General features: G+C 42.7%; 1 protein-coding gene across 3 annotated transcripts; it reads left to right on the forward strand.

Annotated features, from left to right (window-relative positions):
* PAFAH1B2 (platelet activating factor acetylhydrolase 1b catalytic subunit 2) lies at positions 1-26,959 on the forward strand. 3 transcript variants are annotated; one of them, XM_508773.9, is made up of 6 exons: positions 1-390; positions 8,410-8,497; positions 15,929-16,018; positions 17,150-17,266; positions 19,804-19,926; positions 23,343-26,959. In XM_508773.9, exons 2-6 carry the CDS (start codon positions 8,417-8,419, stop codon positions 23,619-23,621), a joined length of 690 nt encoding a protein of 229 aa, XP_508773.3. In that variant the 5' UTR covers positions 1-390; positions 8,410-8,416; the 3' UTR covers positions 23,622-26,959. The 3 variants fall into 3 exon arrangements, with proteins under 3 accessions (XP_508773.3, XP_054517658.1, XP_063639509.1); XM_054661683.2 differs by having other exon boundaries at positions 229-390; positions 21,951-25,549; XM_063783439.1 differs by lacking the exon at positions 8,410-8,497 and having other exon boundaries at positions 238-390.
* The last annotated feature ends 333 nt before the right edge of the window (positions 26,960-27,292 follow it).

Here is a 27,292-nt window from a genome sequence, read left to right on the forward strand (position 1 = left end):
ACTGCGGTGGCACGAACGCAGGATTGAGAGATGCAGCTGGAGTAAAGAGAGACGCCCATGTCCCTCAGACGCCACACAAAATTGGGGTAACCGCGAGAACAAAGCAGGGTACCCAACGGGGCGTGGCGGGACACCTGGGCGCACGCCGCCAGCGCCCGGGACAGCGAAGGCGGGGAGAGAGGAACCACGCTGAGGCGTGGCAGGATGGGGGCGGGACTTCCGGAAGCCATTTGCCTGAGTGGCAGGGGAACCGGAAGTGGAGGAGCTGCTGCTGGTGCTGGGGCCGGAGGAGGGACGCGCCGGAGCGGGACCGACGGGACCGAGCGAGCGACCGACGCGCCACCCGCCGACGCCTCAGCCGCTTGGGGCCCGCACGGACCCTCTACTTCAGTGAGTGCATCCAGGGTCGCAGGGAACCGGTGGCTTAGAGGCGGGGGTCGGAAGGGGCTGCGAGGTGTTATTGTGAGAGGCCCGCGACCTCCCCTCCCCCACCATTGCGGCCCCTCCCCCCACGCCGCCCCATCCACTTGCGGGGGGCCTCGCGAGCGCGCGCCTTCTTTGCGGGCCCAGCGTCGGCTTCCCAGCAGCCGGCGCAGCTAGTTTTCGCTCTGAGAGCCCTTTCCCGATATTCCATACCGAAAGCTGTCGTTTCTCCTCAGCCGCCGGCCGGCGCCTCCACGGCCTTTCCCGGGAGGGTAGCGCGGCGGGCGCCCCGCCCCGCCCTGCCCTGCCGGGCCCACCCGCGGTAGGCCTTGCGCACCCCAGCTCGCCCCGGCTGGGCGCTGCAGCTCCTGCCCGGGTCTCCGCTGCTGCCTTTTCCCTTTATCACAGGGGTCTAACTTGTCACTCTTCTCTCCCCTCGCGTCTGGTCGGAGGCCAAAACCAGTTACTCCGTTGTGTTTTTACCGAGCACTTTTCCCTCCTCCTTTTGTTGAAAAATTTCAACTCTTTAGAAACTTCTCCGTTGCCTCTTAGGATGTGTTTATTCAAAAGTTGCATAGACCGTCACCACTCGGAAGGGATTATTTCTTGGAAGGCTTTCCAGCCCCCATCTCATCTTAGACATGAATGTGCTCGGAGCGGCTGGTGACCTGCCCAAGGTCAGCCAGCTAGATAAACCTGTCAGCGGAGAGGTTTGGGGGGATGTTTTTTTCCTGGCTCACCGTCCGTTTGCCAGATCCGTGCCTTCTGGTCTACAGGTTTGATTGACCCATTGCGTGGTGACTCATGCTTCTGCTTTTCATAGCTCGCAGGCCAGCGTTGTTTTTCAGAATTTATACACAAACTTAAGAACTAACACTCGGAGCTTTCGCCTCTTTGTAGAGCTTACCCGTAGAGAAGGGAAAGACCACCCGGATCCACCCTAGGACCTCATTTTGTACAGCTTGAAATTATGGGAAGGGGTTGGGCCGAGGGGTAAAGGTGTGGAGAAAGTGGAAGGAGAAAGTGCTTAATTAAGATTGTCTTTGCCTTGGATGTGCCTTGTGTCTTTGGCTTCTTCTGGGCACATTGTTCTGACATAAAGGTTGCCTCCTTGTGGGGGAGAAGGGGAGGATTAGTTTGTTGGCTTGGGCATTTGATCATAAATTATGGAGGTGCTGGACCGGAGGAACCACCCACTAGCCCACGGAGGCTACCGGGCATTCAGGATAAGGGCCGCCTTCTTCTTCAGAATAACCATACCCACTCCCTCTGAAACAAAGTGGAGAGTCTTAGGTCTGAGTGGAAACTCTAAATCTTTTAATTCTTGGTTCAACTTTCTTCATCTGTTTTCCTGGTTCAGACTAAAACATCTAACTCAGCTGGAGAAGTTATAACGCTTTGTTGTTGGAGGTGGTTTCTCATTAAATACATTGCACTATGCTGGTATAAGCACTTGGAAATTCTAGTGCTGTATTGTCATAGTAAGTAGAGAATATAGAAAAGGCAGGAAAATCGTGCAAGTCGGTTACTCCTCGTCTTCCCAGAGAACTCACTTTAATGGACAACAAAGCTTCCCCTGGAGTACAGTCTGTTGTGGCAAATTAACAAAACTTGTTCTTCAGACCTTTTATTTGCATTCTGCTTGGTCTTTCTTTCTTTCTTTTTTTTTTTTTTTTTTGTGTGTGACGGAGTCTCAGTCTGTCGCCCAGGCTGGAGTGCAGTGGCGCGATCTCTACTCACTACAACCTCTGCCTCCCGGTTCAAGCTTATAGGCATGTGCCACCACACCCAGCTAATTTTGTATTTTTTTTTTTTTTTAGTAGAGACGGGGTTTCGCCATGTTGGCCAGGCAGGTCTTGAACTCCCGACCTCAAGTGATCCACCCGCCTCGGCCTCCCAAAGTGCTGGGATAACAGGCGCAGGAAACCCAAAGTCACTCAGAGGTTTGCATCTTACCACTGGGTAGCTCTTAGTTCGTTCTTATTTTATGTGTCCATAAGAGCAGATAATTCTTCGTTTCAATTGGAAAGAATACAACAGCTGGAGCCTGAGCAACATGGCAAGACCTCGTCTCTACGAAATTTAAAAATTAGCCATGTGTGGTGGCGTGGGCCTGCAGTACCAGTTACTCTGGAAGGAAGAAATGGGAGGATCACTTGAGCCCAGGAGATCAAGGCTGCAGTGAGCTGTGTTACGCCACTTCACTCCAGCTAACGACTGACTGAGACCCTGTCAGGGGGTAAAAAACAAAAAACAAAACACAGCCGGCTGGGTGCTGTGACTCATGCCTGTAATTCCAGCACTTTGGGAGGCCAAGGCAGCAGGATCACTTGAGCCTAGGAGTTCAAGATCAGCCTGAACAATATGGTGAGATCCCCATCTATAAAAAAAAAAAAAAAAAAAAAAAAAAAAAAAAGGTCAGGCAGCTATTCGGGAGGATCGCTTGAGTGCAGGAGGCGGAAACTGCAGTGAGCCATGATTTCTCCACTGTGCTTCAGCCTGGGCATCAGAGTGAAGCCCTATCTCAAAAAAACAAACAAAAAAAAAGCCGGCCGGGCGTGGTGGCTCACGCCTGTAATCCCAGCACTTTGGGAAGCCAAGGTGGGCGGATCACCTGATGTCAGGAGTTCGAGACCACCCTGGCCAATATGATGAAACCCCGTCTTCACTAAAAATACAAAAATTAGCTGGGCATGGTGACAGGCACCTGTAATCTCAGTACTCAGGATGCTGAGACAGGAGAATTGCTTGAACCCGAGAGGCGGAGGTTGCAGTGAGCCAAGGTCGCGCCATTGTACTCCAGCCTGGGCAACGGGAGCGAAACTCTGTCTCAAAAAAAGAAAAGCCAGTTTAATTTTTATTTTTGAGACAGGGTCTTGCTCTGTCCCTGAGGCTGGAGTGCAGTGGCGCACCACCACCCCCAGCTAATTGTTGTGGTTTTTGTAGAGACACAGTTCCACCATGTTACCCAGGCTGGTCTCAAACTCCTGGGCTCAAGCAGTCCACCTGCCTTAGTGTCCCAAAGTGCTGGGATTACAGGCGTGAGACACTGTACCCAGCCACAACAGTTTCTCTGATTTCCAAATTGTTTTAATCCTCTATATGCATAGTCTTCTAGGTTGTGCATTTCCAGCTTTGTTCTTAAAGAGGAGATTGTGTGAGTTTGTGGCTCAGTTTTTCTTTTCCTGGTGTTTAAAAATGTTACCAAGCCATGGGCATCAGTAAAACTGAAAGCTGCTTTGTAATAAGATTTTGATTGACAAAATAATACAAAATCAGAGTCAGAAGACACAAAGAAACACATTTCTGCTCAGATACTTTGCCATTGTAGGGGAAGAAGGATCACCTTGTATTCATAGCTATAGACAAAAAGACTGTGTAATTAGGAATATTTTGTGACCTCCCAGTTCTTCCTGCCTTGTAGCTTCAGATAAGTGACATTTTGTTCCTCGGTTTCTCTATGTGTATGCCTTTTTTATTTTCCCATGAAGAAATTTAGGGTTGAGATGGAAGTGTTTTGCTCAGGGTATCAGAATGCCATTAAATTTGGATAGTAGAAAGTATAAGTGAAACAACTTAGTAAATTAGAATTAATCTTTTTTTTTTTAAGATGGAGTCTTGCTCTGTCACCCAGAGTGGGGTGCAGTGGTGTGATCTCTGCTCACTGCAACCTCCACCTCCTGGGTTCAAGAGATTCTCATGCCTCAGCCTCCTGAGTAGCTGGGATTACAAGTATGTGCCACCCAACCTGGCTAATCTTTTGTATTTTTAGTGGAGACAGGATTTCACCATGTTGGCCAGGCTGGTCTCGAACTCCTGACCTCAGGTGATCCTCCTGCCTCGGCCCCCCAAAATGCTGGGATTACAGGTGTGAGCCACCATGCCCGGCCTCTATGTAGTCTTTTCTAATCAGAACATAATGTCATTTGCTCAAGAGTAGGCTTTGGAAGTCTATCACTCTGGTTTCAAATCCCACCTGTCCTGTGTTGTTTACCAGCTCTGCTGTCATGGATAAGTTTCCTTAGGTCTCTCTGAGCATCATGTTTATTTAAATAACAAAGCTCCTAGCACAGGGTCTGGTAAATAGTAAGTTCTTAATAAATGTTATTTTAGATCAGTTGTTTGTCTGTTGGATGAACTCTGAAAATCCATGCCTGTTTATTGAATTGTAGCTCTAAGCTGGGAGTGGTAGTGTGTGCCTGTAGTCCCAGCTACTTGGGAAGCTGAGGCAGGAGGATCACTTAAGCCTAGGAGTTTGAATCCAGCCTGGACAACATAGTGAGACCCTTCTCTTATAATAATAAAGAGATCGTATAATTTATGTAGATCATTGGTCTTGAAAGAGTGTGTGTATGCACCTCTGGGGATGCATAAGATGATCCATTGGAATATAGGAAAAAAATCTCAGAACATTTATTTACTTAAAGACAAGGTCTCACTGTCACTCAGGCGGGAGTACAGTAGCATGATCACAGCTCACTGCAGCCTCCACCTCCTGGGCTCAAGCGATTCTCCTCCCTCAGCCTCCCAAGTAGCTGGGATTACAGGCACGCACCACAACACTTGCCAATTTTTTTTTTTTTTGTATTTTTAGTAGAGATGGATTTCGCCTTTTTGGTCAGGCTGGTCTTGAACTTCTGACCTCAGGTAATCTACCTGCCTCGGGCTCCCAAAGTGTTAGGATTACAGGCGTGAGCCACTGCGCCCAGCCCAAGCAATCCTCCTGGCTCAGCTTGCTGAGTAGCTGAGACTGCAGGCACTACCATGCCAGGCTAATTTCTTCAATTTTTTGTAGAGACGGGGTCTCGTTATGTTGCCCAGGATAGTCTCAAACTCCTGGATTCAAGTCATCTTCCTGCCTCCGCCTCCCAAAGTGCTGAGATTATAAGTGTGAGCCGCCACACCTGGCTAAAATCTAACTTTTTAAAGAATTTAATTTAAAAAAAGTTTTCTAATTTTTTTTTTTTTTTTTTTTTTTGGGAGATGGAGTCTCGCTCTGTCCCCCAGGCTGGAGTGCAGTGGCACGATCTCGGCTTACTGCAAGCTCGGCCTCCCAGGTTCACGCCATTCTCCTGCCTCAGCCTCCCGAGTAGCTGGGACTACAGGTGCCCGCCACCACGCCCAGCTAATTTTTTTTTTTTTGTATTTTTAGTAAATACGGGGTTTCACCATGTTAGCCAGGATGGTCTCGATCTCCTGACCTCGTGATCTGCCTGCCTCGGCCTCCCAAAGTGCTGGGATTACAGGTCTGAGCCACCGTGCCCGGCCAAAAGTTTTCTAATCTATAAAAGGAAAAAATAGGCTTCACTATAATTTAAGATTCACATGAACAGTAATTGGCATGTTTATATACAAATGTGTAGGTAGTGGGGTGCATTTCAAAAATACCCTAGGCTGGGCAGGATTCTAGGCCGAGCTCAGGAGTTCGAGACCAGTCTGGGCAACATGGAGAAACCTTGTCTGTATAAAAGTAAAATAGAAAAGTTAGCTGGGTGTGGCGGTGCATGCCTGTAGTCCTGGCTACAGGCCAGGACTTCACCTCAAAAACAAAAAAAAGACCTTGTCTCAAAAAACTTTTATTAACTAACATGTAAGTTTTAATTTGATTTAAGCCTAGAATTGAACTTAGACCCAAATAAACTTTTATGTAGAAAGTATAGAATGTTTTACTGGTTTAAAAATAAAGCAAAACCTCCCACATTGTTTAAATTAATAATTTTTTGGTTGTTGTTTGTTTGAGATGAAGTCTTGCTCTGTTGCTGCAACTTCCGCCTCCCAGGTTCCAGCGATTCTCCTGCCCCAGTCTCCTGAGTAGCTGCAGCTTACAGGCGTGTTCCACCATGCCCGGCTAATTTTTGTATTTTTTGTAGAGACGGGGGTTTCACCATGTTGGCCAGGCTGGTCTTGAACTCCTGACCTCAAGCGATCCACCTGCTTTGGCTTCCCAAAGTGCTAGGATTACAGGCATGAGCCACTGCACCCAGCCGATAATGTTTTTTTTTTTTTTTGAAATCATAATGATATTCTAGTATCATTTAGAACTGAGCTAATTTGTTTGCATAATTAGTGTTAGTATTATTTGCTTCTGTAATTTATTTTTCTTGAGTGAAGGTATGCTTTCACGTTTGGGGCTTGGTACTTGGTGATTCTAAAAAACTACTGCTTTGGCAATGTAGTGTGTTTTGTGTACTCAGTAAATATGTATATTGAATGAATATAACTCGATCTTCTTTCTGAGAAAGCTTAGCTGTATTTGAGGATGGCAAGGGAAAGAAAAAGATTGCTTATATAGAAGATGACCTCCTTTTCTTCAGGAGATCGAGACCGTCCTGGCTAACACGGTGAAACCCCGTCTCTACTAAAAATACAAAAAAATTAGCCGGGCGTGGTGGCGGGCGCTTGTAGTCCCAGCTACTTGGGAGGCTGAGGCAGGAGAATGGCGTGAACCCAGGAGGCGGAGCTTGCAGTGACCCAAGATTGTGCCACTGCACTCCAGCCTCGGTGACAGAGCAAGACTCCATCTCAGGAAAAAAAAAAAAAAAGATGACCACCTTTTCTATAAACCGCAAAACCCCAGATTTTTTTCTTTTTCATAGTCCTCTGCATTTGGAGTTTAATGTTTCTATTCTATATTCTGCAGAATTGATTGAAAGTAGTCTGGTTTCTTATTTGTCTTTCTATTTATAGAAGACTAGCAGTTCTAATTTTGCGGAATTTTACTTGCTAGATGACATATTTGGACTCATCATTACTAAAATTTTTTCTTTTTTCTTTTTTTTTTTTTTTTGAGATGGAGTCTGGCTCTGTCACCCAGGCTGGAGTGCAGTGGTGTGATTTCGGCTCACTGCAACCTCCGCCTCCCGGGTTCAAGTGATTCTCCTACCTCAGTCTCCCGAGTAGCTGGGACTACAGGTGCATGCCACCATGCCCAGCTAATTTTTTGTATTTTTAGTAGAGACGGGGTTTCACTATGTTGGCCAGGATGGTCTCAATCTCCTGACCTTGTGACCTGCCTGCCTTGGCCTCCCAAAATGCTGGGATTACAGGCGTGAGCCACCACACCCAGCCATCATTTCTAAAATTTTCTTAGTGGAAACTTACAAAAATAAAAATACCTAGTAAACATTTGTCAAAAACCAGTGCCAAGGCCTATGACTACTTTTGTCATAATCTGTACTACAGTTATTTGTGTGATGTTTATTTAGTAACCAGTGGATTATAATCATTGCAGTAGTAATTCTGTAAGTGTTTTTTTTTTTTGAGACAGAGTCTTGCTCAGTCGCCCAGGCTGGAGTGCAGTGGCACAATCTCGGCTCACTGCAAGCTCCACCTGCACCTCCTGGGTTCACGCCATTCTTCTGCCTCAGCCTCCCAAGTAGCTGGGACTACAGGCGCCCGCCACCTCACCCGGCTAATTTTTTTGTATTTTTAGTAGAGGCAGGGTTTCACCATGTTAGCCAGGATGGTCTTGATCTCCTGACCTCGTGATCCACCTGCCGCCTAGCCTCCCAGAGTGCTGGGATTACAGGCGTGAGCCACTGTGCAGGGCCAGTAATTCTGTAACTCTTAACAGTAGTAAGTGTGTAACTCTTAACGGCTGAAAAGCCTCTGATGTAGATTTAATTGTACTGTAAGTGTCTAATAACTCTTTGTGTCACTTGGTACTTACAGTAACATATAATCACAAAAAACTAATATAGGTATAAAGTATATACTTGGAGGAGATTTTTTAAATGTACTGCACTGCAACTAAGTCATATTCAAAGCTATCTGGCAGTTGAGTGGTGCTATCTTTATGGGACCTACTCAGTCATGTTCTGGAATTCATCTCTACAGAAAGTAATTGTTTGTGTTTAGTTTCCCAATTGTTTCCAGGCAAACCACATAAAACTTTAATTATTATTTAAAGCCTGATGTGTATAATATTTAAGTGGTAACAAACCTTCCTGTTAACAAATGAAACATGACATAGACATTTTTTCTCAGGTGTAGAATGAGCCAAGGAGACTCAAACCCAGCAGCTATTCCGCATGCAGCAGAAGATATTCAAGGAGATGACCGATGGATGTCTCAGGTAAAAGGAAGTGCATGTGTATCATTCACATGAGTTGAGTCTCCAGTTTTTTGTCTGTTTTGTTTTAGTTTTTGAGACAAGGTCTCACTGTGTTGCCCAGGCTGACCTCAAACTGCAGGGCTCAAGTGATCCTCCCACTTCAGCCTCCCATATAGCTGGGACTAGTGTCACATATCAGTATGCCTGGCTTCTTCAATTATTTTAAGGTCTTTTGACCAAAACTGCAAAGGGGCAATTAAAAAAAAAACAAAAAAAAACTCTAGGCTGGGCATGGTGGCTCACGCCTATAATCCCAACACTTTGGGAGGCCGAGGTGGGCAGATCACAAGGTCAGGAGTTTGAGACCAGACTGGCCAATATGGTGAAACCCGTCTCTACTAAAAATAAGTTAGCCGGTTGTGGTGGCAGGCACCTGTAGTCCCAGTTACTGAGGAGGCTGAGGCAGGAGAATCGCTTGAACCCAGGAGGCGGAGGTTGCAGTGAGCCGAGATTGTGCCACTGCACTCCAGCCTGGCAACAGAGCAAGACTGCATCTCAAAACAAACAAAAAACAAACAAAAAAACTGTAACCTTGTGACCCGTGACAGGTTGTACAAAGGGGGATTTTAATAGTCAACAAGAATTTGTTACTGTAAGTAAAAATGTAATGTTACAAATGTCCTGCCTCTTCACCATTCTGATGTTGGAACTGGGAAATATTTTAAGTTTTTTTATTTTGCAGTAATTTCAAAACTACACAAATGTTACAGAAATTTAGAAAGAAGTATCTTCATCTAGACTCACCAATTGTTAACATTTTACCGTATCTGCCTAATTATTGTGTCTGTATCTATTTTGTTTTAGTTTTTTTGTTGTTGTTGTTGTTGGTTTTTTGAGATGGAGTCTCACCCTTGCCCAGGCTGTAGTGCAGTGGTGCAATCTTGGCTCACTGCAGCCTCCACCCCCCTGCCACCCTGGGTTCAAGATATTCTTGTGTCTTAGCCTCCCAAGTAGCTGGGATTACAGGCGCCTGCCACCACCCTCAGCTAATTTTTGTATTTTTAGTAGAGACAGGGTTTTGCCATGTTGGCCGGGCTGGTTTCAAACTCCTGACCTCAAGTGATCTGCCTGTCTAGGCCTCCCAAAGTGCTGGGATTACAGGCGTGAGCCACCATGCCCTGCTGTGTCTATATCTATTTCTATATGTATATACTAACGTAGTGGGTTTTTCTGAAGCATTTGCACTCATTTCCCTTACCCCTGAATATTTCAGCATGTTTTCTTAAAAACAAGGACTTTTCTTAAATAACTATAGGATAGTTATTAAAATCATGAAATGTAATATTGATATAATACTATTATTACTTAATCCAAAGACCATATTCAGATTTCTCCAGTTGTCCCAATATTTTTTTCTTTTTTTTTTTTTTTTAAGACAGGGCAGTATACAGTGGCTCATGCCTGTAATCCCAGCACGTTGGGAGGCCAGGGCAGGTTGGGAAGTCAAGGCGGGAGGATCACTTGAGCCCAGGATATTAAGGCTACAATGAACTATAATTGTGCCACTGCCCTCCAGCCTGGGTGACAGATTGAGACCTTATCTCAAAAAGAAAAAAAAAGAAGTATACCACAGTTGATTTGCCCATTTTTTCTTTCATGGACATCTGGATCATTTATACCTTTATGAATAGTAACTAGGCCAGGAGTAGTGACTCACACCTGTAATCTCAGCACTTTGGGAAGCAGAGGCAGGTGAATCGCTTGAGCCCAGGAGTTCAAGACGAAGGAAAGGAAAAGAAAAGAAAAGTAGTAACTAAACTAGATATCTTCATTATTCTTGTCTTAAGTTAATAGGCTTCAATGAGCCCTGGCTGTAGAAAAATCAGTCAAATGGAAGAAAAACAGAAATATTTTAAAAATTTTTTGGAGACAGAATCTTGCTCTGTCAAGCATGCTGGAGTGCAGTGGCACCATTACAGCTTGCACCATTACAGCTTGCACCATTACTGCAGCCTTGGCTTCCCGAGCTTAAGTGATCCACCACAGCTTCTCAAGTAGCTGGGACCACAGGTGCATGCCACCATGCCGGGCTAATTTTTTTTATTATTTTTTGTGGAGATAGGGTCTCACTATATTGCCCAGGCTGATGATCTTGAACTCTTGGCCTCAAGTGATCCTCCTGCCTCAGCCTCCCAAAGTGTTGGGATTACAGGCATGAGCCACCGTGCCTGACTTTAAAAATCTTTTAAGCATTGCATACTGAAATATTTATACTTGGAATGATATATCCTCAGTTTGCTTCAAAATAGTCTGGGGATGGAGTGGGGCAGTAGTTGGGAGTATGACTGAAATAATGCAGGCCATAAATGATTGCTGTAGCTGGTAATTGATACATGGAGGTTTATTCTTTCTGAATGGAGATGTTATTCTCTCGGCTTTTGTATACATTTGATATTTTCCGTAATAAAAAGGTTTTGTTTTGTTTTTGTTTTTGAGATGGAGTCTCACTGTGTTACCCAGGCTGAAGTGCAGTGGTGTGATCTTGGCTCACTGCAACTTCTACCTCCTGAATAGCTGGGATTACAGGCACCCACCTCCATGCCCGGCTAATTTTTGTGTTTTTTTAGTAGAGACGAGGTTTCCCCATGTTGGTCAAGCTGGTCTTGAACTCCTGACCTCAGGTGATCCACGCACCTTAGCCTCCCAAAATGCTGGGATTACAGGCGTGAGCCACCACATCCCTGGCCTAAAAGGTTTTCTTAAGGGTAGTGTTGAAAGACTTGCCAAATATAATAGAAATCGTATCAAAACATATTAACCAGAAAAATAAGGCTCAGCAGCAGACTAAGGAAAATAAACACAGTAAATATTATAGATGAAGCATAGATACCTTATATTATCAATAAAAATATCCTAAAGGAACTAATATATATTTCAGTAGACATGATAGGAAGTGTAACTTTGTTTCCAAAAAGTGTAAATTAAAACATTAGGAAGAGAAAGAAAGAGAAATGTTAATATCTAATTCAGGTTCAAGTACAGTAAAACCAGTTCTAATATATTGCTGGAGTCCTTACAGATTGGTATATAGCCCTTTTGTTGAGAATTTGGAAATATGTCCAAAATCCATAAAAGTACTGATTTCCTTTGACTAAGAATTTCCAATGTAGGAAAAATTATATATATATGTATATATATATATATCCCTTTATCACACTTATTAGTTTCACAAAAAGAGGCCACTGGCAAGTCTGTCCACAGGAAGAAGAGTGTGACCTGGGAGGCTGAGGCAAGAGGATTGCTTAAGCACAGGAGTTCAAGACCAGCCTCGGCAACATAGACCCTCATTCCCCTCACCCCCCAAAAACGCAAACAAAAATGTGTCGTTGAGTGCATTCAGTAGAGTATATTATGTGTAGTGGCTCATACCTCTCGTCCCAGCACTTTGGGAGGCTGAGGCCAGTAGATTGTTTGAGGCCAGAAGTGCAGCCTAGGAAACACACCAAGACCCTGATTCAACAAAAAATAGAAAAAAAAATTCACTGGGCATGGTGGTGTGTGCCTGTAGTCCCAGCTACTGGGGAGGCCAAGGCAGGAGGATTGCTTCAGTCTGGGAGTTTGAGACTGTAGTAAGCTGTGATCATGCACTGCACTCCACCCTCGGTGACAGAGCAAGACCCTGTCTCTAGAAAAGAATATATGGCCATTAAAAGTTACGATTATAAAAACTGCGTTGCTACATAGAAAAATGTTCTAGTATGGTGTTAAGTGCAACTATAATGGCTACCATTTATCAAGTACCTAGTGGGTGCCAGTCAATAGCTGGGACTCTTTAACAACTCTAAAATGGAGTTGCCAGCAGATGTTAAAACCAAGACACAAATTATATACTTTCTTAAGATCACTGGACTGGAAAGTAGGTAAGCTAGAATTTGAATGTTGGTTTTTCTGGCCCCAGACATATAGTGCCAGAAAGAGGTGTCCATGATGCTTAAACTATGTAAAAGGGGTAACAGAGGACATGAAAAAAGATGAGGAGAAAATACTCAAGCATGGTCATAGTTACTAGGTTAAGGTGGTAGGATTATAGATGTGTTGTTTTGGTCCTTTCTATTTTTCCAAATTTATTACAACTATTACACTTTAGGAGAAAAGTACTAGAACCTTTAGCATAGCAGTCTTAAATTCCACGACACTCTACAAATGCAAGCTATTTTATTGGTGTTGAAAGGTAGTTGGGGCCGGGCGCGGTGGCTCAGGCCTGTAATCTCTCAGCATCTTGGGAGGCAGAGGTGAGTGGATCACTTGAGTTCCAGACCAGCCTGGGAAACATAGCAAAACCCCATCTCTACAAAAAATGCCAAAAATAAAAGCCGGATATGGTGAAATGCGCCTGAGGCTGAGGCAGGGAGGATCATGTAAACCCTCCCCAGCCTGAGCCTGGGAGGTTGGGGCTGCAGTGAGCTGCCCCTCATAGCTGCCACTGTACTCCAGTAGTCTGGGTGACAGAGTGAAACCCTGTCTCAAAATCTCAAAAAAAAAAAAAAAAAAAAAAAAAAAAAAGAAAGGTAGTTGGTACTACAGTACCTGCAATAGGGAGTTAACATGATAGGAAAAAGCACCTATTCACTAAACTTTTATTCTTTCTCATATCTCCTCAGTTTAAAAATATTTACTGAAACAATAGTAATTTTTAAAATACGTGTTTGCACAAAATATGGAAGCAAGGAAAAAGCTGTCCCTAATCCTGTCACCCTAAGAGAGGAAGTGTTTTGTTTTCTTTTTTTAAATAAATAAATGAATATATATATATATATATATAGTTTGTTTGTTTGTTTAATTAGAGATGGGATTTTGCCATGTTGCCCAGGCTGGTCTTGAACTCCTGAGCTCATGTGATCTGCTCACTTTGGCTTCACAAAGGCCTAGGATTACAGGCGTGAGCTGCCACACCTGACCAGAGGTGTTTTCATAATCTGTAAAATTATTTCCAGAAGTATTTTTGTCACTTTACACTTCACCTGTGGATGAATATCTGAGTTTTACCACAGCCTCATCTGCATTGTTATTGTCAACAGAAATAAATAGTAACTTCCTTAATTCCTAAGGGAAACAAAGTTGAATGCAGAGTTTGAGAAAAGGAAACAGCACTGGAAACCTAGGCATGATAGAGCATTCCTGTAGTCCTAGCTAGTTGGGAGGCTAAGGCAGGAGGGTCACTTGAGCCCAGGAATTCAGTCCAGTCTGGGCAACATAGTGAGACCTCATCTTTGGGAAAAAAAGAGAGTAGGCCTTTTCCTAGACCTACATTACAGACCTAGAGCACTGTATAAATTTGTTTAAGGGATGAATATAAAAGTTTAAACTGGTCTGGCACGGTAGCTCACGCCTGTAATCCCAGCACTTTTGGAGGCTGAGGCGAGTGGATCACCTGAGGTCAGGAGTTCGAGACCAGCCTGACCAACATGGTGAAACCCCATCTCTACTAAAAATACAAAAATTAGCTGGGCATGGTGGTGGGCGCCTGTAATCCCAGCTACTCGGGAGGCTGAGGCACAAAAATTGGTTGAACCCGGGAGGTGGAGGTTGCAGTGAGCTAAGATCGCGCCACTACACTCTAGCCTGAGTGATAGAGTGAGATTCCATCTCCAAAAAGTAAAATAAAAAGTTTAAACTATGTTCTTTAGCATTGATGGGTAAAATTTGTTTTCTTTTTTCTTTCTTTCTTTTCTTCATAGTGAAGGGGTCTCATGATGTTGCCCAGGCTGGTCTCGAATGCCTGGGCTCAAGCTATCCTTCACACCTTGGCCTCCTAAAGTGCTAAGATTATGGACATGAGCCACCACACCTGGCCAAAATCCATTTTAGAGAGTGTCTTGTGCCTTTATAACAGAAAGAGGCACTCTGGGAGGAGATTACCACTGTTTATAAACTTGGATTTGACTGAAAAGGATTGAGTCCTAGTTTGCCAGTGTCTCACATTTGGAAGTTAACAGATATTTTCAAAGTCTGCATTCAAATAAAATACATGGATCCTCATTGGATCATAGTTGAAAAAATGATATAATACTTTATTGAACTCTTGGAGCCATTTGAAAAATTGAATGTTATGGGATTGTTTCTTTTCCTAGTTATGATAATAGTTTGTGGGCTTTTTTTTTTTTTTTTTTTTTTTTTTTTAAGATGGAGTTTCGCTCTTGTCGCCTAGGCTGGAGTGTAATGGCACGATTCCGGCTCACTGCAACCTCCGTCTCCCAGGTTCAGGCGATTCTCCTGCCTTAGCCTCCTGAGTAGCTGGGACTACAGGCACCCGCCACCACACCTGGCTAATTTTTGTATTATTATTAGAGGCGGGGTTTCACCATGTTGGCTGGGCTGGTCTCAAACTCCCAACCTCAGGTGATCTGCCCACCCTGGCCTCCCAAAGTGCTGGGATTACCAGCGTGAGCCACCGCACCATTTGGTTTTATAAGAGGATGTTCTTACTCTTAGGAGATGCTTGCTGATTAGGGTGAAGAATCATAATGTTTGCATTCTACTTCACAAGTGGTCCAGCAAACATGCACACATACATAGAAACAAAGCAAACATGGGAAAATACTATTAGTTGTTGAATACAAGAGGCAGATGTATATGTGTTCATTGTAATATGTCAACTTTCTGTGTATCTACAATTTTCTTAATAAAAGTTTGAGGAAAAGATAAACTTCTAAACAGCATGTTACATGTATTTTTCTATTCTGGTTTCAGTAGGATTCTGGGTTTCTTGAGAGTACTAGAATGCTCAGTATGGTAAGGGTGAGAAGAAAGTTCAAACAGTAATTTATAGAATGAGAGGAATAAGCTTTGGGGATAGACTAAAAAAAAAGTTCAACAACAGTAACTGGTTGAACAGCTGTTCTTTCTAGGCCAAGAAGTCTCACAGGGAAAGAAATATCAGTTTCTTTTTTTATTAAGAAAAATTTTTTTTGGCTAGATGTGTGGCTCATACCTGTAATCCCAGCACTTTGGAAGGCTAAGGTGGGCAGATTGCTTGAGCTCAGGAGTTCAAGACCAGCCTGGGCAACATGGTAAAACCTCGTCTCTACAAAAAAAATAGAAAAAATTAGCCAGGCATGGTGGCATGAGCCTATAGTCCCAGCTATTCAGGTGACTGAGGTGGGAAGATGACTTGAGCCCCTGAAGCAGAAGTTGCAGTGAGCCAAGATCACGCCACTGTACTCCAGCCTGGGTGAGAGAGCCAGACCCTGTCTTAGAAAAAAAAAAAAAAAGAAAGAGAAAAGTTGTTTTTGTAGAGATGGGATCTTGATATATTACCCAGGCTGATCTCAAACTCCTGACCTCAAGTTATTCTCCTGTCCTGGCCTCCCAAAATGTTGAAAGTACAAGCATGGGCCACCACACCCAGCCAGAAGTGCCAGTTAATAATTTTTTTTTTCTTCTTCAAACCAGCACAACAGATTTGTTTTGGACTGTAAAGACAAAGAGCCTGATGTACTGTTCGTGGGAGACTCCATGGTGCAGTTAATGCAGCAATATGAGGTAAAGGTGGAAGGGATGAGCGTGGTTCTTGGCTACTCATGTATATCCATTCATTACTAACAGACTTTCATTCTGAGCTGAACTTACTTATTTGTGACTCTTAGAGAAGCCCTAATTGAGGTTATAAGAGAATCAAAGCTACCTAAAGGGATTTTCTTTTCTTTCTTTTAACTTGGCCATGTTCTGATCTGAAGCATTGTTTATAATGAAACTTCCTCTTCTACTCTGGTTTCCAAGAGGCTTGATGTTATATTTGTTTATATTTGCTCTACTCAGATTGTCAAGTTATTATCTGTATCTTAGTATTTCCTATTTGTATTTGCTAATAACATTTATCCTAGTCATGATTCTTATTTCTATTTTGCCATTTTCCTATTTCATATATTTTTGTAGTAAGCTATTGCCAATCTTCTTTTAGGGTTTAGGCATTCTTCCATGGGAAATTTATTAGTTTTTTTATTTTTTAATTTATTTTTTTGAGACAGTCCCGCTCCATCGTCGACGCTGGAGTGCAGTGGCACAATCTCAGGCTCAAGAGATTCTCATACCTCAGCCCCTGAGTAGTTGGGATTATAGGCATGTGCCACCATGCCTGACTGATTTTTGTATTTTTAGTAGAGACGGGGTTTCACTATGTTGGCCAGGCTGGTCTCGAACTCTTGGCCTCAAATGATCCACGTGCCTTGGCCTCACAAAGTGCTGGGATTAGAGGCATGGGCCACTGTGCCCAGCCCCAAGGGAAATTTAAAAGAAAAGATAGCTTTTTTTTTTTTTTTTTAAGCTCTAGCACTCTAAATTTCTTCATCTCTTGTTTCTACTTCACCCTGTTTCTGTAGTTCAATAAGTGGAAAGGAGGGTTTGTTGAGTTGACAGCTTAATTATTAATGTTGGTACCTTTTAGGGGGCATCAGATTGAGTTGTGACTCATTTCTTGAGCTGAGACCTAAGGCTGCATTAAGAACTGAGTTACACAATGGTATCTTCAAAGCCCTTAAACAGTGAGTGTCACACCATTACAGTGTTATCTTTGAATACAGAAAAAGGAAATTAATGCCTTGCAACACATTGCAGTCAAAAGATTAAACTTTCCCCTAGTTTTAGCTACACTAAATCAAGTTTTTCTTTTTTTAGATATGGCGAGAGCTTTTTTCCCCACTTCATGCACTGAATTTTGGAATTGGGGGAGATACAACAAGACATGTTTTGTGGAGACTAAAGAATGGAGAACTGGAGAATATTAAGCCTAAGGTGAAATGAAAGTTACTTGTCAATGTCATTAATCTTAAGTCTGTTTTGGATAGTTAAATTGTCTGAAACTGTAAAAAAAAAATTGCTTCTTTAAAGACCTATTTCACTATTTTTTTCGTGCCTCTTTAAGGTAAATGATACTGTCATTGCTTGAGAATATGCCAAAATATATAATTAAGAAACTAGTGAATTGTTTGCCTATTGGGTTGTATTTATAGTTGTTATAATTACTTTCTTAAGTTGAAGGAAGAGTTGTTTTTTTTTTGAGATGGAGTCTTGCTCTGTCACCCAGGCTAGAGTGCAGTGGTGTGATCTCAGCTCACTGCAACCTCCGCCTCCTGGGTTCAAGCGATTCTCCTGCCTCAGCCTCCCGAGTAGCTGGGATTACAGGCGCCGCCACTGTGCCCAGCTAATTTTTGTATTTTTGGTAGCGACGGGGTTTCACCATCTTGGCCAGGCTGGTCTTGAACTCATGACCTTGTGATCCACCCGCTTCGGCCTCCCAAAAGTGCTGGAGAATTACAAGCATGAGCCACCGCGCCTGGCTGAAGGAAGAGATTTGATGCTAATGAGGTATGCTATTCTGTGGAATGCATAGATCTCGGGCAGTATGAGGGAAAACTGCTCAGAGGTGGGCCATGGGAGCAGGGCCATGATTAACTTTAGGAAGTAATTTTGGATCTGTTTAACCATATAAACAGGTCAGTAATCGAGGCCTGCAAGTTCGTCTGAAGAAAATTAGAAGCAGATGTGAACAAATGAACATTTCTACCCAGTATCTTATATCATAAATACTCTGAGTTGGCACACTGTATATAATTGTTTCAGCTCCCAAAAAAGAACAAAAACTGAGCCCTGACAAAACGTGCTTTCATTGAAAGTTGTTTGTTTTAAGACAGGTTCTCTCTGTTGCCCAAACTAGAATGCAGTGGCATGATTATAGCTCACTGTAACCTCAAACTGTTGGACCCGGATGATCCTATGGCCTCAGCCTCCCAAATAGCTAGGACTGCAGGCATGTGCCACCATGCTCAGCTAATTTTTAAATTTCTTTTTGTAGACAGGGTCTTGGTCTTGTTATGTTGCCTAGGCTGGTGTCAAACTCCTGGCCTCAGATGATGATCCTCCCGCCCCGGCCTCCTAAAATACTGGGATTATAGGCTTGAGCTACCATGCGAGACTGTGATTTTTTTTTTTTTTTTCTCTAAAGAGAAAAACTTGATGGATCAGCGTGGTGGGTTATGTCTGTAATCCTAGCACTTTGGGAGGCTGAGGCACGCAGATCACTTGAGGCTAGGAGTTCACGACCACCCTGGCCAGCATGGTGAAACCCTGTCTCTAGATTTAAAAAAAAAAAAAAAAAAAAGCCAGGCATGGTGTCACACACCTGTAATCCTAGCTACTTAGGAAGCTGAGGCAGGAGAATCACTTGAACCCGTGAGATGGAGGTTGCAGTGAGCCAGGATCACACCACTGCACTCCAGCCTGGGTGACAGAGCAAGACTCCGTTTCAAAAATAAATAAATAGAAAAATTTGTTAAAGTTGCATCCAGCCTCCACCTCTGTGACTCTTTTCCTTGAGTGTACCTGTGTATTTATACCATGACAGGTTCTTGCCGTGTCACCCAGGCTGGAGTGCAGTGGCATGATCATGGCTTACTTCCAGTCTTGAACTCCTGGGCTGAATCAGTCTTCCCACCTCAGTGTCCCAAAGCATTGAGATTATAGATGTGACCCACTGTGCCTGGCCAGGTTTTATTTTTATACAGTTTATTAATCTTTTTTGTATAATTTTTGGATTTTGAGAAATCAGCTTCCTGCTGCATGATGATATAATTCTCTCGTTTCCTCCTAGTACAATTTTACCACTTAAATATTATTCCCCTTGGAATTTATCCTGATATATGATACGAGGCATAAATCAATGCATTAAGATTTCTGCCCTGGCTGAGTGTGGTGGCTCAACGTTTGTAATCCCAGCATTTTGGGAGGCCAAAGAAAGATGCATTGAGCCCAGGAGTTTAAGACCAGCCTGGGCAATATAGCATGACCCTCTATCTCTTAAAAGAAAATTTAATAGGATAGCTGCCCAGTTGAAGTTAGCCAACACCATTTGAAAAGTTTATCTTTCCTTCTTTGCTTTTTGAAATAAGATTTTCGGCCGGGCGTGGTGGCTCACACCTGTAATCCCAGCACTTTGGGATGCCAAGGTGGGTGGATTACCTGAGGTCAGGAGTTTGAGACCAGCCTGGGCAACGTGGTGAAACCCCGGTCTCTACTAAAAATACAAAAATTAGCTGGGCGTGGCGGCACATGCCTGTAGTCCCAGCTACTCGGGAGGCTGAGGCAGGAGAATCACTTGAACCTGGGAGGCGGAGGTTGCAGTGAGCCGAAATGGTGCCACTGCACTCCTGTCTGGGTGATAGAGCGAGACCCCATCTCAAAAAAAAAAAAAAAAGATTTTCATCTAAATGTTGGACGTTCCTTTATTCCTGGGTATTTATCTTCTCCTTCCCCCCTTTTTTCTTCAATTGCAGGTCATTGTTGTCTGGGTAGGAACAAATAACCACGAAAATACAGCAGAAGAAGTAGCAGGTGGGATCGAGGCCATTGTACAACTTATCAACACAAGGCAGCCACAGGCCAAAATCATTGTATTGGTATGTAGTCTTTGGTGGGTAGAGAGTTCGTTATCTTTAGGTCAGCTGAGGAATCTTTTTAGAAATGTGATTGCTCATGAATATTAGAGAACCTTGAGGTGGAAGCAGTTTATCATACTTTCGTTGACCTCTTCTTTAATGTATTTTACTGTCTTACTGGTTTCATCATTCCCCATACCAGCTGTGGGGCCATCTTTTATCCACGCATCCTTGTTTAGAAGTATGGAAGCTGTGGCCAGGCGCTGTGGCTCACGCCTGTAATCCCAGCACTTTGGGAGGCCAAGGCGGGCGGATCACGAGGTCAGGAGATCAAGTCCATCCTGGCTAACACGGTGAAACCCTGTCTCTACTAAAAATACAAAAAATTAGCCGGGTGTGGTGGCAGGCACCTGTAGTCCCAGCTACTCGGGAGGCCGAGGCAGGAGAAAGTATGGAAGCCGTTTGGTGCCTCAGTACCCCTTTTTTTGGCCTCCATAATTTTTTGCACAATGGCACATGAGATTTGTCTGAATCCTGAGTCTTTTTATTAGACCTATATTTGGATTACTTTGTAAGTGTCTTGTTCTTATGTTAAAGGTGGTATATTAGACATTCTAATCTTCTCTAAAACATAAAAAATTTCATCAGCAAGAAAATGGATACTTTATAGTTGTACCCTGAACAGAAAGGTGCTACCCTTTTGTAGAATTAAAGCATTAACTCTTCATGGTCTCAAAGGTGAACAGCTGTCTGTTTCAGTATAAAAGTCTAGCTGTAGGCCGGGTGTGGTGGCTCACGTCTGTAATCCCAGCGCTTTGGGAGGCCGAGGCGGGTGGATCACAAGGTCAGGATTTCAAGACCAGCCTGGCCAAGATGGTGAAACTTCATCTCTACTAAAAATACAAAAAAATTAGCTGGGCGTGGTGGCACGTGCCTGTAATCCCAGCTATTCGGGAGGCTGAAACAGAGAATTTCTTTTTTCTTTTGTTTTTTTAAGACAGAGTCTCGCTTTGTCGCCTAGGCTGGAGTGCAGTGGCGTGATCTCGGCTCACTGCAAGCTCGGCCTCCCAGGTTCACACCATTCTCCTGCTTCAGCCTCCCGAGTAGCTGGGACTACAGGCGCCCGCCACCACACCCGGCTAATTTTTTGTATTTTTAGTAAAGATGGGGTTTCACCGTGTTAGCCATGGTCTCGATCTCCTGACCTCGTGATCTGCCTGCCTCGGCCTCCCAAAGTGCTGGGATTACAGACATGAGCCATCACGCCTGGCCGAAGCAGAGAATTTCTTAAACCTGGGAGGTGGAGGTTGCAGTGAGCCGAGATCGTGCCACTGCACTCCAGCCTGGGCAACAGAGCAAAACTCCATCTCAAAAAAAAAAAAAAAAATGTCTAGCTGTAGATATTCTTAGTCAGTTTGAAACATGTTTTAGCAAAATCTGATACAAATTTAGTTCTTTAGTGAGATGGTGTTAGGAAGATAATCATTTACTCAAAAAACCTGAGGATCACTGTGTACAAGGCACTATCCTAGTTCTTGAGCATACAAAAATGAGTAAGACATAGTTTCGGTCTCAAGGAGCTCACAGTCTAGTGTATGGAGACAGCAACACAGAATTATTATACTGTGTGCTGTTTAGAGTAAGGTGAAAACGTGTTTAACAAAAGTTGACATCTGCATTCAAAGACTTCATTGGTTTCCAGACAAATAGGGAAAGAAGGAAGGTATTATAGAAAAATAAAGAGAATTGAGCAAAGGCTTGTACATGTATTTGTTTGTTGGCTGAGCAGAGGAGGCTGCATAAAGTTTGAGCCTGGGATGGTTAGGAGAAAGAGGCCACAACCAGGTCATGTAGGATTTTTTTTTTTTTTTTTAAATTTGAGATGGAGTCTCGCTCTACTGCCCAGGCTGGAGTGCAGTGGTGTGATCTTAGCTCACTGCAACCTCTGCCTCCCGGGTTCAAGTGATTCTTCTGCCTCAAACTCCCAAGTAGCTGAAACTAGAGGCGTATGCCACCATGCCCGGCTAATTTTTGTTTGTTTTTAGTAGAACCGGGTTTCACCTTATTGGCCAGGCTGGTCTCGAACTCCTGACCTCGTTCGTGATCTGCCCGCCTCAGCCTCCCAAAGTGCTGGGATTACAGGCGTGAGCCACTGCGCCAGACCAGGTCATGTAGGAATTCATATGCTGTTGGGATGTTTGGATTTTATCCACAGTTGCTGGGGGGCCAGATCTTTTTTATTACAAGGCATTTCATTTACTTGTTGAGGTACTTATTTATACCTGCCTTATTCCAGAAAGGATTGTGTTAAGAGTCCACCTGTTAAGTACAGTGACTAGTACATAGTATTTGCTTAGGAAATATTTGTTGTATGAATGTTGCTCAATAAGCCTTCCGTATTCTTTGTTTTTAAATTGGATATACAAAAGTGTTAATTAAGGTGTTGTCCATAATACTAAAACATTGGAAATAACCTAAATAGTAGTATCATGGAAATGATTGTATAAGTCATTGAATATGATAGCAGTAATCACATTACAATTATGAGGGCTGTGTGCAAACAGACTTTATGGTGTATTTAAGTGAAAATGTTTTTGAATTGCTTTGCTGGGCATGGTAGCTCATGCCTAATCCTAGTATATATGCAATTGGAAAAGGGCTACAAGGAGACAAAACAGTTATTCCAGGGTTATTCCAGGGTGAATAGCTCTGATTCATCAAGACAGCATTCATTCCACCTCTTTTTCTCATAGTATAGTATGATGTAGGTTCCATGTGGCATTAATAGATGATGCGTATCTATGAGCTTGATTATTCTGACAGCCAAATGGAGAATGGATTGAAGGGTAGACAACGTTGGAGGTGGGAAGACCAATCAGGAGGTTTTATAGTAATTAAGATGATTGGAGATAAGTTCCTGAGCTATAGCAGTGTATATAATCAGGATGGAGACAAGAAAATGACATTTAGGATGCAAAAGTTGAATAATTTAATGATAAATAGATAAGATATATGGGATGTGAGACTTGCAGATGTTGGAATGACCAGTTGATAAAGAGGAAGAGCATAGTTTAATGAATTGCTTTTGAATCAGTTGGGAGTGCCTTGGGAACATTTAAATTTCTTTCTGTAGCTTAGAAGTTTAATATGTAATTCTGAAGCTCTAGGAAGAGATCTGGCTAAAGTATTTAGAGTAGTGGGCCAGAGGACAGGTCCTTGAAGAATACCAACAGTTAAGGGACAGGAGGAAGGGAACCCATGAAAAAACTAAGAAAAAATGGTTAGCTTTCATTCAAAACAGTATTTTTCCAATGTTTCACAAATCAAAGGTGTAGAAAGTGCCAAATGGAGATGTTCCAGGAATATCTGAAGTTATAAATAATAAGTAGAGAAAAATAAGTGAATCTTCTAATTTAATGTTTTCCACTGTGCCCCAGGGTTTGTTACCTCGAGGTGAGAAACCCAATCCTTTGAGGCAAAAGAACGCCAAGGTGAACCAACTCCTCAAGGTTTCGCTGCCGAAGCTTGCCAACGTGCAGCTCCTGGATACCGACGGGGGTTTTGTGCACTCGGACGGTGCCATCTCCTGCCACGACATGTTTGATTTTCTGCATCTGACAGGAGGGGGCTATGCAAAGATCTGCAAACCCCTGCATGAACTGATCATGCAGTTGTTGGAGGAAACACCTGAGGAGAAACAAACCACCATTGCCTGACTGGCTCTTATCAGTGTTAATAGCATCTCAGCTTCCTCAGATCAGTTCTATCACTGGCACTACAGAATCCTTCTCTTTCTTAAGGCACTTTGCATTGTAGAATGTTCCTGGATGTTCATATCTAGTGTTTGAAGGGGAGGAGGGATTTAAACTGGTCCTGTACATAGAAGGTTTGTTTGACAGAGGAGAAAAATTAGCCAAGGAAGATTGTTGTTTAAATTCATTTGAAACCAGAAGGGGACTTTTTAGTTGTATGTGTAACACATTCATTGAATTATTATCACTGTTTTCTTAGGACAACATCAAGCCTAAATACTGAACAATATGAAGATTCTTTTCTTGGCCTTTCTGTGGATTATGTCATATATAATAATTATCAGAATCATTCTACTTGGCTTTAAAACATGTTTTCTCCCATTTTTTTAAGGTTCATAATTTAGCCTTTTGTTTTTATGTTGCTTAGATTCTTATGTATACTGAATATTTTCTTAACATGTAGCATCAGGTTGAACATGCTTGTCATTCATATATGGAAGATGCTATAGTTAGAAGTGAATTTGTTCTGCTTTCTTAATCTTTTCCATGCTTAGCAGTGAAAAACAGGTTTTGCCCCAGTAGAGGGATTCTTTGGAGGGTATTATTTTTTATGCTGCTGAATATCATGTCTATAATAGACCCGTGCATGCAGCCTTTCCTCCTTATTCCCCTTCATGCCCCCCTTTCCCCTTCATTCCCCCCGCCACCCCGTCTTTTTTTTTTTTTTTTTTTTTTGGTCCTTGTTGACATTACAAGCTTTTAACACATTTTTGACCTAGGAGCCCTGTTGCTGGAAGTATAGTCTCCAGCCAGTTACTCTTATGATAGTACTGCTATAAAACTCATTCTTGTGTGGTGTTCTGTGCTATAGAGTCTGTGTATTGCTGTTCATATTTGGAGTTCTGGTTTTGTTTTTCCCTTAAAACCTGTTAACAGTTTTTTTGGGGGGTGGGGGGATTCAGAACTCTTGTTTCCCATTCCATAGCACCTGACATTATTTCAAGTTTTATATATCTTAAGGTGTATATTTTATTTTTTTTATTGGCTTAGTTGTTTTTTGTTTTGTTTTGTTTGAGATGGAGTTTCACTGTTGCCCAGGCTGGGGTGCAATGGTGTGATCTTGGCTCACTGCAGCCTTCACCTCCCGAGTTCAAATGATTCTCCTGCCTCAGCTTCCTGAGTAGCTGGGATTACAGGTGCATGCCACCATGCCCGGCTAATTTTTATATTTTTATTAGAGACGGGATTTCGCCATGTTGACCAGGCTGGTCTCGAACTCCTGACCTCAGGTGATCTGCCCGCCTTGGCCTCCCAAAGTGCTGGGATTACAGGCATGAGCCACTGTGCCTGGCCTTATTGGCTTAGTTTTTAAATTATCCTCCAAAAATTTTGGGCCTTTTTCTGTGGGGAAACAAGTGAAGCTGCTCTTCAGCATAGACACTACCTTTATCCCATCATTTTAGTAAAAACTAGGTTTGTTTCACTTCTGAGGTGTCTTATTAATGTACTTCATCTGAGAATTTGTTGATCTTAATGTTCGAGCTATATAAGAACTGCCATTAAAAAAAATGGGATAATAGATGGTTTTATCAGTATACCTATGGAATATGTACAAACTGGATCTATAGATATTTTGAACTGGACCAGGTGGGTATTGAAGTAACCCATCAAAATATGCTCTGCAGTGATTCCGCTTAATGTTTAAATTCAGTAACGTACTTGAAAGGCAAATTTCAGTGCTTTTGTATGTTGGAGGAGGGCTTACTGATGCGTGCTAAGACCGATTTCTGATTGAGGGATGAACCTTGGGCTCATGTTTTTCTTGTGAAGTCTCTTTCTAGAAAATTTTTTGGTTTTGTTCTTTTTAAAAAATACATACTTTTTTGAATGTATCATGTCTTCATTAACAACAGAAAATCCACATGGTGTTTACTAAACTTGTTTACGACATTAAAAATTTCCTTTTTATTTTTAGTAGCCCAGGTTGAGTTTTTCACAAGAGATTTTTTTCTTAGCTGAGGTATAGTTGTATAGCAAGAAGAATTAAGCCAGATTTTTGTGTGTGGAAAGACAGTTTTCTATCCAGGTCTTTTTCTGTTTGTCAGAAGGTGGGAGTATGGTCCAAATAAATCCATTAGGTTACTCCTGCAGCATGCGCTTTTAGCTTCTCTCTTGACTGAGGATCAAATATCCCTTTGTGAGCTGGCCCTCAGCTCCTTTGCTCATGTGTACAAACCTCAGATGTTACTACATTTTATATCTACCAGAGCTATTCAAGCAATAGTATTTGAACCACTAGCCTTTTAAATAAAATTCTGCCCCATTACTGATGTGCAGATATTGAGTTCACTTTCATTTTTTGCCAGATTTCTTTGCACTACTTTAGGTAAAAATAGTTAATCTATTTTTCTTTGACATCCTAGTTTGTGTCAGTGACAGAACTTACTGCTTAGTCTTTGTACTTTTAAAAAAATCTATAAATTTAATGCACTGTCCAAGTGAAATGTCCTAGTTGTCATTGTGATTAAGGGGCCAACTTTCCAGGCAGCTAGCAGAGATACTATTCTCTTCCTCTCCCAGCAAATTTGTATTCCTTCACCCACGCATTCCTGCTATACTAGATGGCAGCCAGTGATGGAACTATAAAGATGTCTGTGGTCATATGTTGAATGTGGCAGCTTGAAGATGTACTGCCACGGGTGATCTAGGGCAGGCTGTCTTCCAGTCCATGTGTTCTCGGTCGCTGTAGACAGCGCTCTGGCTACCACCGTGAGGCTACTTGAACTGTCAGGGGCATCTGCCTAAACCAGAATCTTTTGTCAGAAACCTTAACCCAACAAAACAAATCTTGAGTAGCTCATGCCCGGCTCTTAGGAATTTTGTCTGTTCAAAAAAAAAAAAAAAGTCCAACTTACTTTATTTTATTTTTTTAACCTAGTCACTGTTTACAATTGTATGCTAAAGCCTGAAATATTGTCTGTGCTGTGGTGTATGAGCATTGCCAACTTTATATTTATTGCAGTGAAGAAGAAACTAAAAATATATGAAAATGAGGAGCATGTGCAAGCTCCTAAATCCGTGTGGGTGCATGTGGGAGAAGTGAGTTAGGGCCTCTTGAAAGGAGGCTTTTTGGAGAGGGGTCCCCCAGGTTTCTTGGTGTTCCTGCTTGGGGATCACTGCTGCTAGCTGACTGGACCTCCCCATTGGAAGTTTGTGATTTTGCTTTGGCAAAGTTTCATTGACTAGTAGAACTCATTCTGTTTTAGTGTATATTTCAATATAAATGTAAACATTTTGCTCAATTTGCTGGTGTCTTTCTGTCTCCTTCATCATAGTTTGGATTCTAATGAAAAAAAGGGATGGTTTTTCCCTGCCTTATCATAAGGAAATTGGATACTTAGATGATCCTGCTTCTTTACTGTGGAACTGAATGCACCAGGCTGACTCATCACTTACCTTCTCGGGCATGTAGATTGGTAGGGTGGGATGAGTAGGTATAAGGACCCCTCAGAAAGCACAACTGCCATCCTTGAAGTCTACTCTTTTCCATTAGATTGGAATAGTTTTGCAGATAGGTTAGTCTGGATTATAGGCTGTGGACCATCTCATCTGAACTGGGTGAATGTCATCAGTCA

This window comes from Pan troglodytes, chromosome 9 (genome assembly GCF_028858775.2).
Source record: "Pan troglodytes isolate AG18354 chromosome 9, NHGRI_mPanTro3-v2.0_pri, whole genome shotgun sequence".
NCBI lineage: Eukaryota > Metazoa > Chordata > Mammalia > Primates > Hominidae > Pan > Pan troglodytes.

Bases quoted from the DNA above. Each gene is read 5' to 3' on its own strand.
- PAFAH1B2 (XM_508773.9), top strand. From the start codon at position 8,417: ATGAGCCAAGGAGACTCAAACCCAGCAGCTATTCCGCATGCAGCAGAA. The intron at 16,019-17,149 runs GTAAAGGTGGAA...TTCTTTTTTTAG, and splicing joins AGTTAATGCAGCAATATGAG to ATATGGCGAGAGCTTTTTTC. The intron at 19,927-23,342 runs GTATGTAGTCTT...ACTGTGCCCCAG, and splicing joins AGGCCAAAATCATTGTATTG to GGTTTGTTACCTCGAGGTGA.